Genomic DNA, 13029 nt, shown 5'->3' with positions numbered 1-13029 from the left:
TAAATCTCTCATGTAAAAGACGATACGATTCGCATCTAGATATATGGACACGATTCAATACAAGAAAAGATACATGTTCATAAAAAACGATTCAGTACGATTCAATGCGATTCGATGCAATTAGATGCAGTTCAAGAATGGAAAGCATTCTGAAAGATTTTTTTATCATTTGCTCAAGGTGCACATTAATTTTATATTATCAGTTATCATGGTCATGGTTGTCAATTAGGCAAAAAAATGTGTGAATATGATTATCTAAACTGAGGTTTGTTTAATATACTGTACTGTATTGAAATGAAAAAAGAATAGTCTACATTTCAGTCAAACGCAGCAGCCAAATACAACATATTTTTTTTTATAGATTTTATAGAGTTATATCTGATGGTTTTCATGGAGCTTTAGCCTTGTTGAGGTAAGACAATACCGAAATAAAAATAAAACAGTGCTTAAGACACTCTTGGCCTTTTCTCATATAGCCTACAAGAATAAAATAGGCCTACATATCAATTAACTCTCTGGGTTTATTTTGTTCCAACGGTAGACCTAATGCAGAAACCTATAATGCCACAAGTCTGAGTGAATATGAACAAAATGCTGTTTAGTGTTTAATTTCGCGCTGGATTTTGAAAAACAAAAGAGTAAAAACCGTAAAACAAACGACCGAGTGCGAGTTGTCAAATGAGGTCATTTGACAACTTTGGGCAATGAATGTAGCCAAAAACGAACTGCATTACCCACAATTCCGTGCCACATATAGTTTCAAAACCGGACGTGGGATGAACGCGCTGCTTGGAGCGTAAATGAGAGTCTGAGCGAGCAGAAAAGGTTGTGAACCGATTCGTAACAAGTAAATCGATATAACGACCGGTTCATTTCAGTTTTATTCCGATACGGGGCTTCACGTATCGATGTAGCCGTATCTTACACGTTAAAAACGGATACCGATACGTATCGGTTAATCTTTACACCCCTAGTGTCCATCCATGTGTGGGCATGGATTGGAGTGGACACAAGCTTCTCTCCTGAAGCAGGAAGCTGTGAATCACTCCTGCTCATCCTGTGAAGGCTCAGAGGAACTGCTCTCCAAGCTTTGGCCATCAGAATCCTTCTGTCAGCCTCGTCACAGGCCCCTGGTCCTCTCCGAGTGCTTTGGCTCGAGGGTGCTATCCACTGTTTGGGGCCGTAGATGTAGAAGCTGATTAGGAGAGCTGGGGTTAGCACATAAAAGTATGATTATAGATCTGTACTAATTATGTGCTTAAAAAAAAAAAAAAAAATTCACACCTTGCAAGAATCCTTTACAATTGAGTGTTTATGAAAGTATGGATGTGATGGTATGTCATGAATGAGGAATGTTAGTACGATGAAAGAAGAATGGAAATTCTGTGTGTGTGTGTGTGTGAGAGAGAGTCCTGGGTCATCATTGGGCCTCTGCCTGACCTGTGTATGAGTTTAGTGGCCGGGCTCCGTGGTTCACGCGTCCATCAGGACCGACTCATTACCTTTCCCAGGTCCGTGTGCCTGAGCGACAGCTTCGCCGGGGTAAGCTGGTATTTTTAGCCCCCCGCGCTCCTTCTCTCCGCTGTCTTAGCTCTTCCTGTTTTCCCCCGCAAAGCTGCTGGTGTTTTGGCTCCTCGCTGAAAGATTTAGCTCTGCAGGAACAAAGCAGGCTGAGTGGGCAGAACAGACTCCATTGTTTGAAGAGGGGCGGGAGGGGAAAAAAAAGCTGCCCGAGAACGAGAGCTGAAAAGTCTCTCTAATATTAGCGATAATGATGCCACTAAAAAAACTAAGCGTGCATTTTGTTTCTGAAACTCAGGGGGTCAGGCCTTCAGAGGCGGAACCTAATAGCCGTGGTATGGGCGGTGGTGGCGTTGTTGTTGAGGGATGGTGACATGGTGCGCTGACAGGCCGCGACTGAAGTGTGGTCTGGCTGTGTCTCCTGGCCATTGTGTGGAGTGGGGTTGGTGTGGGTACGCCTGTCAAAACCTGTAGCCACGATTGGAAGCATATGATGGAGGTAGTGGGACTTATCCTTGAGTGCTCCTCCAGTGGGACTCGGGTCACAGGCATCGATATCTACACTAACCCACAAACTTGGACCCCACTAAAGCAATGCTAGGGTGTTTGTGTGGCTTATCAACATTCTGCCTAATTCTGCTGCTTATCCCAGCCCTCGCTGCATGACCTGTTTGCTAGTGTTCTCACGTTTTTTCTTGGGGTCAAAACCGGTACAGAAGCACCACTAACCCGCACTGTTGCCTCAGAACCTGTAATGAAGTTCCTGTCTCTTCTCACACGAGTTCCTCCCCAACCAAAAAGAACCGAAAGCTGAATGTCAGGAGATGAATAATTGATTGATTTAATCTTTGGAAGTCGCACCACACAGTGCACTTCAGAACCGTTTTTTCCCCCCTCTTGCACTCCCAAAGGTAAGGGCTCTCATTTTGGAGGAGCCAGTGAGGAGGTGTCTAAATGTCTGTCTGCCAGCGAGGGGAATCACAGCAGGTTCCTGGCCTGACCTTTTCAATTATTTACACCCGTAAATGATGCTTTTGACATGTGTGCACACAGACATTTTGCCTGCTGACATACGGATCCATAGGCTACATATCGGCACATTCAATGTTGGCAGCATTAAGGACAGCTGTGATTCATGCAGCTGCCATTCCATTCTAACCCTTTATCACTACAGAGGAGTTAGTCAACAATGTTGATCAGATGAAGAAAGTTTTTTTCTTTGAGATGGGGGGTATTTCGGTGGGGATCATATGACATTAACAGTTTGGCCGGCAACTGCCTGCCGATGCCGAGGGCTAAGTGTGTCGATGAGCTGGAGCTGGCTAGCAGAGAGGGAGAGAGCGCGCAATCAGTCCCCACTAATTAGCCTCCGAAGGAGGACGCTCCCCTATACATCTGCTTACCAAACCAAATTATGCTTCTCCTGCTTCAGCAAGCCCAATTAATCACATCAGAGAGCGTTTAGATTCTCTCTCCCTCTCACGCTCTCTCTCCCTCCCTGCTGGAAGATTGATTGCAGAACAGCAGTATTATCTTTGCACTTCATCATGTTACAAGACACTTTACCATATTAATCCAATTTGACTTTGGGGCCCAGCTCTCGGTGCCAACTTCCTCTGCAGTGCCTGGTTTTGGCTGGCAGGGGGCGCTGAAGGCCTCCACAGACTTCAGGGGCCACAGGCTGATACTCTGGTAAGGAGAAGGAAGCTGATGTGAGAAAGGATCAAGGGTGTTTCTCTCTCTCTCTCTCTCTCTCTCTCTCTCTCTTTCTCTCTCGCGCTCTCTCTCCCCCCTGTGGCCTGTGAGTGAGATGGGGAAGAGAGACTGGGGGTATTCTGGCACTGAAGTTAGTCACAGAATTTGGTTCCTGTTTGTGTCTTGTTCCTGAGGAGAGTGGCACCCTTCTCAGTGAGCTGGGTCCACAGGGTGTGTGTGTGTAAGGGGGTCTTAGTCAGCTGACCGTGGAGGGTACTGTTCTGTGCTTTGGATGAGAGAAACATGGGAATCACAGAGCAGACTGACCTCCAGGCCTTTACTGGTTCAATTCTGTGGCTGTCTCTCTCGATCTCTGTCTGTGTTTGTGTGTGTGTTTCCATTTGAGTTATGTCTGGGGGTGATTGTTTTCTTAGGATTGGAGTGATTTTCTGAGTTGCTTGTTTCTCCTCCCATTCTCTCATATACACACACACACACACAATGCTGTTCATAGCTTTTTGTATGAAAGTGGTTTACAGGATCTTTTTCCTGAGCCTCCCTCTTTGTATATGTCGACCGATTAAAGAATCACTCCAGGTGGAGCAGTGATCGGTTGGACCGGGTTTGAGTCCCGAACCCGCTGTTGTAAGTCCATGTGGCTTTGGATAAAAGTGTGTGCCAAATACCAGTCAACTTTAACGCTAACATTCTCTAAATAGTTAGTTTTCTCTACATTCTTGGCAATACAATTTAAGGACATGACTTTGACAGGACCAGACGGTCTTGTTGACAGACAAGACAACAACACATTGTCACAATTCACAAATTCACATATCATTTTGTTTTATCAATGAAGTGTGTGTGTGTGTGTGTGTGTGTTTGGTCTGGTCTGATCCCCACAGAGTACAGCGGGTCAGGACTAACCCACTTCACTGTGAGGGCACTGTGCTGCTGGGCCAACCGATTAATCACACTGATAACAGGAGAAGCTCTTTTCATTAGAAACCCCCCCCACACACACACAATTTCTCTCTCTTTCTCTCTCTCTCACACACTCTCTCTCTCCCCATTTTCTCTCACTCTTTCGCTCTTTCTCTGGGCCCCTCTGCGTTAGTATTTCTTGGCAGACAGTAGTGGAACACCCATTATTAGGACCACCTCAGCACTTCTTTGTCTTCCTCCCTCTCTCTCTGTCCCTCCCTCCCTCCCTCCCTCTCTCCTCACCAAACCTCACTCTGGTATTTTGTCAGTGTTACTCTGTTTTGTTCTGACCAGCAGGAGGCTGTGTTATTTGTTTTTCTGACGGTAGAATAGTCACGATGAACCCTGGTGTGTGACTAGTTTATTAGTTCTGTACAGAGTGTGTGTGTGGAGTTGTGTAAGATTAGCAGACCTGCTCTCTGGTGATTGGAGGTCCAGTGCAGAAAAAGTGAGGGGGTGGGGATCAGAGGGTGGTGCTCTGCAATCAATTGCTCATTGATCGTCTGCTGCTGCCTTTTCAGATCAAACTGAGTTGTGTGTGTGTTGTTGTTTTTCTTGTACTGTATTGTGTTGGGCAGAGGGTGTGGCTCATACATCACACAATGTAGCACCTACAGATTTTGTGTGTGTGTGCGTGTGTGCGCGCGCGCATGTGTAAATTTGCTCCACCTGCGATTCTCAATCGTTATCTCATTTGAGAATGTTTGTCACGTCTGGATTTATACCTGCTAGGCCTCTCGCATCAATAAAGCATTTGTGAGCTGTTCTCATCACATTCATATCATTACTATTCAGTGGCTAGAGGCCTTTAACCCACATTTCTCTCCAGAGCTGGGAACATTCTTGTGCTCTTATCAGCTTTTACTTCCCCCTGTTGGGTACATGAGGTCATTGCAGCTTGGGTCCTCCCTTGGCAGTTTGAGGCGTCTTGATTTCGTTCCCCTACATTTTTTCAGCGACAGTATTTGCTTTGTGTCTTTTGTTTACTGTCTCTGACTGCATATAAGATTGTACAATTTGTTTCTGTATGAGACAAGTCAACAGGCCTTGGTTTTATTTATTATTTTGAGCTGGAGGGGGGTGGGGGGTTGGGGGGGGCCGGGGTCATCTGACCAGGATGCCTGTACACTAAATGACCAGCTAGCATGGACATGCAACTTTTAGTGTGTTTTCGTCTGCTCCTCTGACCCATGGTCTGACCGGCACAGAAGGCACCCAAAGAGCCTTTCAGAAGAGTCTGGTGCTTTCAGGGTGCGTTTAAAACGAAAGGCTTTTTCTGCAGCTCCCATCATGCAGTGGAGTGGAGAGTGATACCTCACCCTTGGGGAAAGGGCATATGCCGGCTTTTGGAATGAAATTTCAATAAGCCTCTAATTAATGCCTGGTTAAAAACCTAATTATAATCAGGCGATTATACCTTCAAGCTAATCAAGCTCTTCCCTCCGGCAAATTGGCGCTGAAGTGGAAAGAGAAGTTGACACATGATGCCTCAGCGGGTTAAAAAGAGAGCTTGTGTTAACCTTATGTTTGATATGCCCTGCCTGACTGATTAGAGGCCCTGCTTCTGTCTCAGAGCTTGAACCTCCCTGTGCTGTGGAATTTGCAAATAAAGGAGTGGGCTAGTGGTTGTGCGTGGGGAGAGGAGGGCAGATGAGAGTTGCCTTTGAATAATGGGGAACAGGAGAAGTGTTGGAACAAACAAAAATTAACTTGAAGGGTCTTCCTTTGTCAACAGATGTGTTCAAATCTGAGAGCTGTGTGTGTGTGTGTGTGTGTGTGTGTGTGTGTGTGTGTGTGTGTGTGTGTTTGAGATTGTGTGTTGTACTCCACAGTTCACAGCCCCAGAGCAGTCTAGCACTTGAAGTCACTTTGAACTTCGTGAGCTTGTCTATGTGTTTGCCCAAGTGTCTGCGTGATGTCTCAACGCGCGTGTGTGCGTGTGTGTGTTGTAGGTGCGGTGTGGCGTTATGCCCCGTGGAGACTGCTGCTCTCTGCGTTAGGACCCTGAAGAAAAGCCTTTGCGTGCAGCAGTAGGACAGAGAGGCCCACTATGGCCCTGACCGACAAACACAAAGTCAAACGACAGAGACTGGACAGGATCTGTGAAGGTAAGGTCTTTCTCACACACACACACACACACACACACACACACACACACACACACACACTGGGTTGCTCTTGTACACTTCATCTCTTCTCTACCTGGCTTATTTTCGATCATGTTCTGTCTACTGCATTCTAAGGGTTCTGACTGAGTCTATCAGATGATGATCATCTTTAGCAGATGGCTTCAGTATTCTGCAGGGAATACTGAAATGATCTTACAAGACTTAATCCTGGTCATTCTCGAGGAAATTTGATGTGTTAAATGCCTAGAAACAGATGTGCTCTTGGTTAACGGTCAGAGCCTTGGTGTGTACATCAGCTGGTCTGGTCAACAATTTTTTTTTTTAGTGCACAACTGATTATTGATCAGGTAATTGGAACCAATGATGGTGTTTACTGATAAACATAGGCTGAAGTTGAAATTGTTTAATAATAAGTGGTGGGGTTGTGATTGGACAAATGTTTATCAGTATAGTGATGATTAAAAATGTTTTAGAGTTTTGAAATTTCCACTGTTATTGATTAGGGATATGATTATCATGTATTGATACACATTTTTGGTGACTAGTTTTGGTTTTCTTTTGTTTGTGTACATGTGCACCGTCCTACTTGTGCATGCTCTTTTTACACACTTCTTGACATACAGTATAAAATGCATGCTTCACTGCATTAATGTCACTGCTTTTTCATGCTTGCCTGACCCACACACACACACAAACCAGAACACACAATCTCTCCCTGCCCTACATTTGGCCTTCCTGCTGGTGCTTTGTAGGCTCACATCAGGGTTGGCACTGTGCAAACGTGTGTGTGTGTGTGTGTGTGTGTGTGTGTGTGTGTGTGTGTGAGAGCAGCAGGGCGAGTGGCACAACCTGCCCTCCACTCGCCATGCCAGGCGGCTAGCCAAACTCAGTTTGTCAAAGGGGCCTTTCATTGTCTCTGTGTGTGTGAAGTATAGATGCAGGAGTACCCACACAACACACTGGCCTCAGAGTAGTGTGACCCACCACCTAGCTGCATGCATGTTCTTTAAATTTAGAGATTTATGTTTGTAGTAGAGATGCACCGATTGATCGACTGGTGACCAGAATTGGCTGATTGCCTGCCGACGGGTCGGTCAGTCTGAGACATGCCGATTTTATGCCGGTCAATTGCACTCACGTGCCGCACTTGAAGCAACATCACCCATCTGAGTTTGCAAAGTTTGAATAAGCTAGCAAAGGCCAACACTCGGGGCTGGATGTACAACGAAAGCGCTACCACTCAGTTTTTCTATGTGCAGAAAGCGAACGCCGTGCACAGTTGAATGGAGTTAATGGCTTGCAACATTAAAAAGACTATCTATAATAATATATAAAAAGAATCAAAGTTTAGCGATCATACATGATAAGATGTCAACAAGCGGCGACATACAGAGTAGGACACAAAATAGATGCAAGCTGCTTTTATACATATGGCGGAGTACCTAATCAATCGCTATAGCATTTCTCCTCCCCCCAGTGTTTGCATGATGGTCCCACTTTTCCCTCGCCCTCCCATAAATGCATATGAAAATATGTTCCATGGCAGCATGTTCAAATGTGTCATGAAATTGTTTTCCTATTTTTAGTTGGATATTGGATGTGAAGGAAAAAAAATGGTTGTTCCATCACAGTGCATTTACTAGTGTTTGAATGTCCCACTCTGGGAAGCATTATAGTTTGATATAGTCTGTTCATCTGTTCTTTTTTTTTAAACAGCCATTCCATTATTGAGAAGTTGATTACATTTCTATGTTAAAATGTTATATTAAAGAGAAGATAGAAAATTAATCTTTGTGTGCTGAAAAGTTGTTAGTAGAAATGAAATCGGAATCGGCTAAAATCGGTATCGGCAGGTCAAACGGAAATCGGAATCGGCCCAGAAAATTGCAATTGGTGCATCTCTAGTTTGTAGCAGCAACATTCCTTTGCATTGCCACCCTGTTATGCTGTTCTGTTGCCTTAGTGTTTGTCAGACTTGTCTCCTTTTTTAAGGTACTCACTACATAGTCCTGGACACATTTACACACGTGCATTGTTTTATCTGGTGTGTGAGCAGCAGTGTCCGCAGTGATTCGAGAGCGACTTATTGCTCTCTGGTGCAACATGTTCTCAAGGTTTAGGTGTTTGAAACCCATATACACACACATGTGCATACTAGCATGTCTGCCAGTGCATTTGTTTGGTCAATGATGTAAGCGCTTCACAGTCTAGTATGCGTGAAATGAGGAACATATGTCAAGCAGTCAGCCTCTGTGCACCAGTGTACCAATAAAAGAAAAACACATACACACTTGACCACAGGCTGAGAGCTTGGAAAAAAAAGCTTCCACACCTTAACCTTCCTATTTAAGATCGTCTTCTGTAGTTCTTAATTAGTGTTTACATAAATCTTTTTCACTTTGTCTTAAAACGACCCTGTGAAGGTAATCGTTCAGGCAAAATGGAAATAGAACTTTTTGCATTTGTAATGAAGGTGCTACCAGAGGTACATGGCTCCTTGTGTTCTGCCAGCTGTAGCCGGAGTTTGTACAGGCGGTTGGGAGTGCATTAGTGTTCGTCTGGAGCCGGGATGGTTGGATGGGCACGCAGCTCAGAGGCAGTTGAGAGCGCGGTGTGCCATAACAGGTGTGCCATAACAGGTGTTCCTCTGAAGGCTGAAGAGGAAAGCTAAAGAGCGGGGGAGAGAAGGCGCTCCGGATGAGCACTGGGCAGTAGCACCTGCAGACGCGCTCAGGCAGAGAGAGCGGACGCCTAAAATTGGGGGCCTCCAGATGGCTGCGGCGGCCTGGCAGCCCATTGGCTCATGCACAGTCACCGCAAGGGGCGGAGATAAGGGAAGGAGAAAATAAATAAAGCGCAGCTTGTGATCTGTCGACGGGTCAAAGCCAAAGCGGTGCTGTCCTTCAGTTGGCCAGCGTGTGATTTCTACACCCAGGCTGCTGTGATAAGCATCAGACTCAGAGGCCAGACTTTGCTGGGACTGTTATTCCTCGGAGGAGAGATAAGTCTCAGCAGATCTATTTGTCTTAAGCGCGGTATCGTCCCGCATCTTACATCTCCGCACGTCAATACCTCGGGTAGGGCTTGGCAGACAAGGGAATTCACAATGTGTGTGGGGAGGAGAACGTGCATCATCTGGAATCTGCATCATCTCCACAGCCGATTCCTTGGTTTCCTTCTTTTCCTCCTCGCCAACATCATTCCAGCATGAGCATCTCTCCTCAAGACTCGGCCGGGAATTCATATGGCCTGTGTGGTTGTTGTTTTAGGCTTGTCCCAGCCTCTCTGTCTCCAAATAATTTAGGCTGTATGTGAAAAGAAAAGTTTATTTGTGAAGCGATATTGTGAGCCTCACAAAAGTCGACCGCAAATTGAGATGTTGGAACGACCGGCGGTGGAATCCGAAATACGGCTATGTCTATGGAAGCCCTGTGGCAGGATGACATTGCTGATTAAACCATTAGATGGACTGATGTGTGCTTTACATAATCTGTCCTGCCTGCAGTAAGACGTGAGTACTAGGAGGCACTCTTTGATCAAGGCCTCTTTGTGTGCATATAAGCAAACAGTGGCAAGTGATTTGGTACGGGGCTGAGGGAAGCCAAAAGCTCAAGCTCCTTACCTCCACTGTTTTTTAATGTAAAAATCCCAAAAACCCCTGTCTATGTCCTTTCCAAGATATCTCCCCACATCCTATGAAGCCTTGAGGTCTTTTTGTTATTTTCACCCCAACTGAAACAGAAACCACAGCAAAGGTCTAAAGCTTAATCACTTCATGCGTATAAAAAAAAAAACACCTTCCTGCCTTTGTGTTTTGAAGTAAGTGGCAGTGGGTGTGCGATCTTGGTTTTGCTGTTATTTTTGTGACTGGATGACCTTGCATCTTTTTTGTATAAACAATATGGAAGCAGTCTTTTCAGATGTAACCTAGTAGATGAATTGCAGGGCAGTTTGTAAGCTGGGTTTGCTTTTCTCTGCTCTCTCTTTCTCTCCTCTCTAGCTGCTCCTTTCTGTTTCTCTGCAAAATGTCCTCCTTTCCCTCCTGCCTTCCCATCTGCGTTTGACTTTTGGCCACTGGGCTGATAATAACCTCCAAAATGGGAGGAGGGAGGGAGGAAGAGGGTTGGTTAAAAAAAAAAAAAAAAAATCTGCCGCTGGATAATTTAAATGGCATGCAAGAATGGATTCGGAAAAGGAGCTCTGTAGTGAGGTGTTTGGCTTGCTGCTGCTCCCTGAGTTTTGGACTCATCTTTTCCTCTTGTGGGCAGAGATTTGCCAAAGCATGTCCGGCCTGTATGGTCGCCCATGATGCCCTGACCCTAAGGATGACACTGGCCATTTTATAGCAGATATGACCGCTCAAGGAAGGCCTCAAACACATGGCTAATGTTTAGCTGTGCATCTTCTTCACAGACTCTTGTTAGCATATGGAACTAAAAGCCCCAAGGCTTGTTAAAAGTTTAATATACTGTACAATCACTGTAATTGACTAGAATTTTCAAGTTGCCAGTTGTAGTGTTAATTTATTAAGTCACATGAAAGTTTAATGGGCCGGCAGTTCCACAGTGGGCGCGGTCTAAATCACTCCCCCAGCTAACTTCAGGAATGGCTTGCCAAGGCCTATGAAGAACAGGCATGCCCTAGAAAGATGTCCCACTTGAGTATCACTTGTGTCGTGTCTGTCATTACAGCCAAAAACCAACCGAGCATGAGTATGATTGATAATGTTTTTTTCACTGAAAAGGGCATCATTGCCTTGGAAGTAGTAACTCATTTTGATCCACGTTATTCATAATGTTTCATATTTCAGTTTTTATTTCCTGACAAGCTGGCAGGATGCAAATGAGTGCTGCAAAAATCACTTATGGTTATGGTTATGGTTATGGATTTAACAGACGCCTTTGTCCAAAGCGAACACTTAATTACCCAGTCACTATTTCAAGCAGAGGTGTAGGAGATTGGGGCAGGGAGACATGGCATCTCCAATATTGAAATGGGCTATGAATTTTCCTTTCATTAAAATTGAAAATTGAATTCACCCTACTGTCTTTTGTTGGATTGTCTGCCTCCTATCCTAATACTAATACTGTTCATCGCAAGCAGAAAGCCCATTTCTAGTGATGACAGCCAGTCCAGTGTGAAAGTTGTTTTCTTTTTTTTTTTTTTTTTTTTATGCAGCCCTATTTTACATGTTAGGCCTCTGGCCACTCATTCCTTAAGAGTTTTGCTTTTTTTGTGTGTGTGAAAGAGGTACTCCTTCTGGTTTTCATGAGGAAATGCAACGTTTGTGATTAATCGTGCATTTTACAGCTGACAAACACGCTGCATGACTCCAGCAGAGAGAACACCTCGCAGTATTCTCAGGAGAGAATGCTTGCACATAAATCTGCTCTCGCAGGTTTTCCCCCTCAGTAGCTTGATGTCATATCATCTTTTTTGTCTCCCTTTATAGTATTGAGTCAGAGTGAGGAGATGTGTTACTGGCTTCGTTTTGAAAATGTTACACTTTATGTCATGTACATTCTCTTAGTCATGGAGGAGATCAACTGCTCTACAGTGATGTGACTCCACCCACATCGATTGGTGTGCTCTCACTTCACTAGCTCGCCCGCACAGAGCGTGTGACTTAGTTGACAGGTAAGGAAGGTTTAAATCTCCTAGAAAGCGGAAGTAGGGTGAGTGGTGGCTGTCAATCTCCCCTCTGGGCTCCTCCTAAACCTTTGTTTAGAAATCATAATTAGTTGATGGAACTTGCAGACAATGTTAAAATTTGTTATCTCCTTCTATGATACAGGGGTGGTGATAAAATATCCATAAGTAGTGAATTATTTGTAAGATCAATGTTTTTTATATTGCCTGAAGCTTGCCAAAAATATGTTTAGCTCATGTTAGTTGTATAAAACCCCCTCTATGACATCATATCAATTAATATATTTATGATTATTCATGCAATAATATATGACAAATATATTATATAATATATAATATTATGTGTGTGTAATCTATATACCTATAATGTATGTATGTATGTATGTATGTATGTATGTATGTATGTATGTATGTATGTATGTATGTATGTATGTATGTATGTATGTATGTATGTATATGTATGTATGTATGTATGTATGTATGTATGTATGTATGTATGTATGCATGCAGGGTTCCCACGGGTCATGACATTTCTGGAATATCAGGGAATTTAGTTGTAGCAGTTCAAAATTGACTTGCCAAAAATAATACATTAATACAAATATTTCCACACAGAATTGGTGTATATCTGGTTATTGACTTTACTGCTTGCTTGAGTAGCCCAACTTTGTTTATTCAATGGCCATTTCTTCATCTCCCGCTCTAAAGGAAACGATTCTTGAAACTTTCCTTATTATTCTTCACAGCACGAGCTTGTCAATGGAAAAGTTTAGTGAAAGATATATATATATATATATATATATATATATATATATATATATATATATATATATATATATATATATATATATATATCTATATATATATATCTATCTCTATTTCTATATTTAAAGATATATTCTCCAACAATCCAAGGCCAGCCAGTCACCTACACCGCCAACTCCCTTGTTGACTAGATGCTGGTCAGGCATGTCTCTGGCTTTGTCCCACCCCTGGATTAGTATGAGCTTCAGTCTGATTGGTTACACCCTTACATCTTGACACCTGCAGAACC

At 43.8% G+C, this 13029-nt stretch overlaps 1 protein-coding gene across 1 annotated transcript in view; it reads left to right on the top strand.

Annotated features, from left to right (window-relative positions):
* Positions 1–13029, top strand: part of LOC125287869 (C-terminal-binding protein 2) — an 80956-nt gene that overhangs the window by 26421 nt on the left and 41506 nt on the right. Inside the window, exon 2 of the mRNA XM_048233925.1 lies at positions 6150–6305. Coding sequence (XP_048089882.1) covers positions 6248–6305 — 58 coding nt within the window. The 5' untranslated portion in view covers positions 6150–6247. The remainder of the gene's footprint in view (positions 1–6149; positions 6306–13029) is intronic.

This window comes from Alosa alosa, chromosome 22, assembly GCF_017589495.1.
Source record: "Alosa alosa isolate M-15738 ecotype Scorff River chromosome 22, AALO_Geno_1.1, whole genome shotgun sequence".
Classification (NCBI taxonomy): Eukaryota; Metazoa; Chordata; class Actinopteri; order Clupeiformes; family Clupeidae; genus Alosa; species Alosa alosa.
Note: the sequence above shows the minus strand (reverse complement) of the source record. Positions and strands in the feature narration are given on the sequence as shown.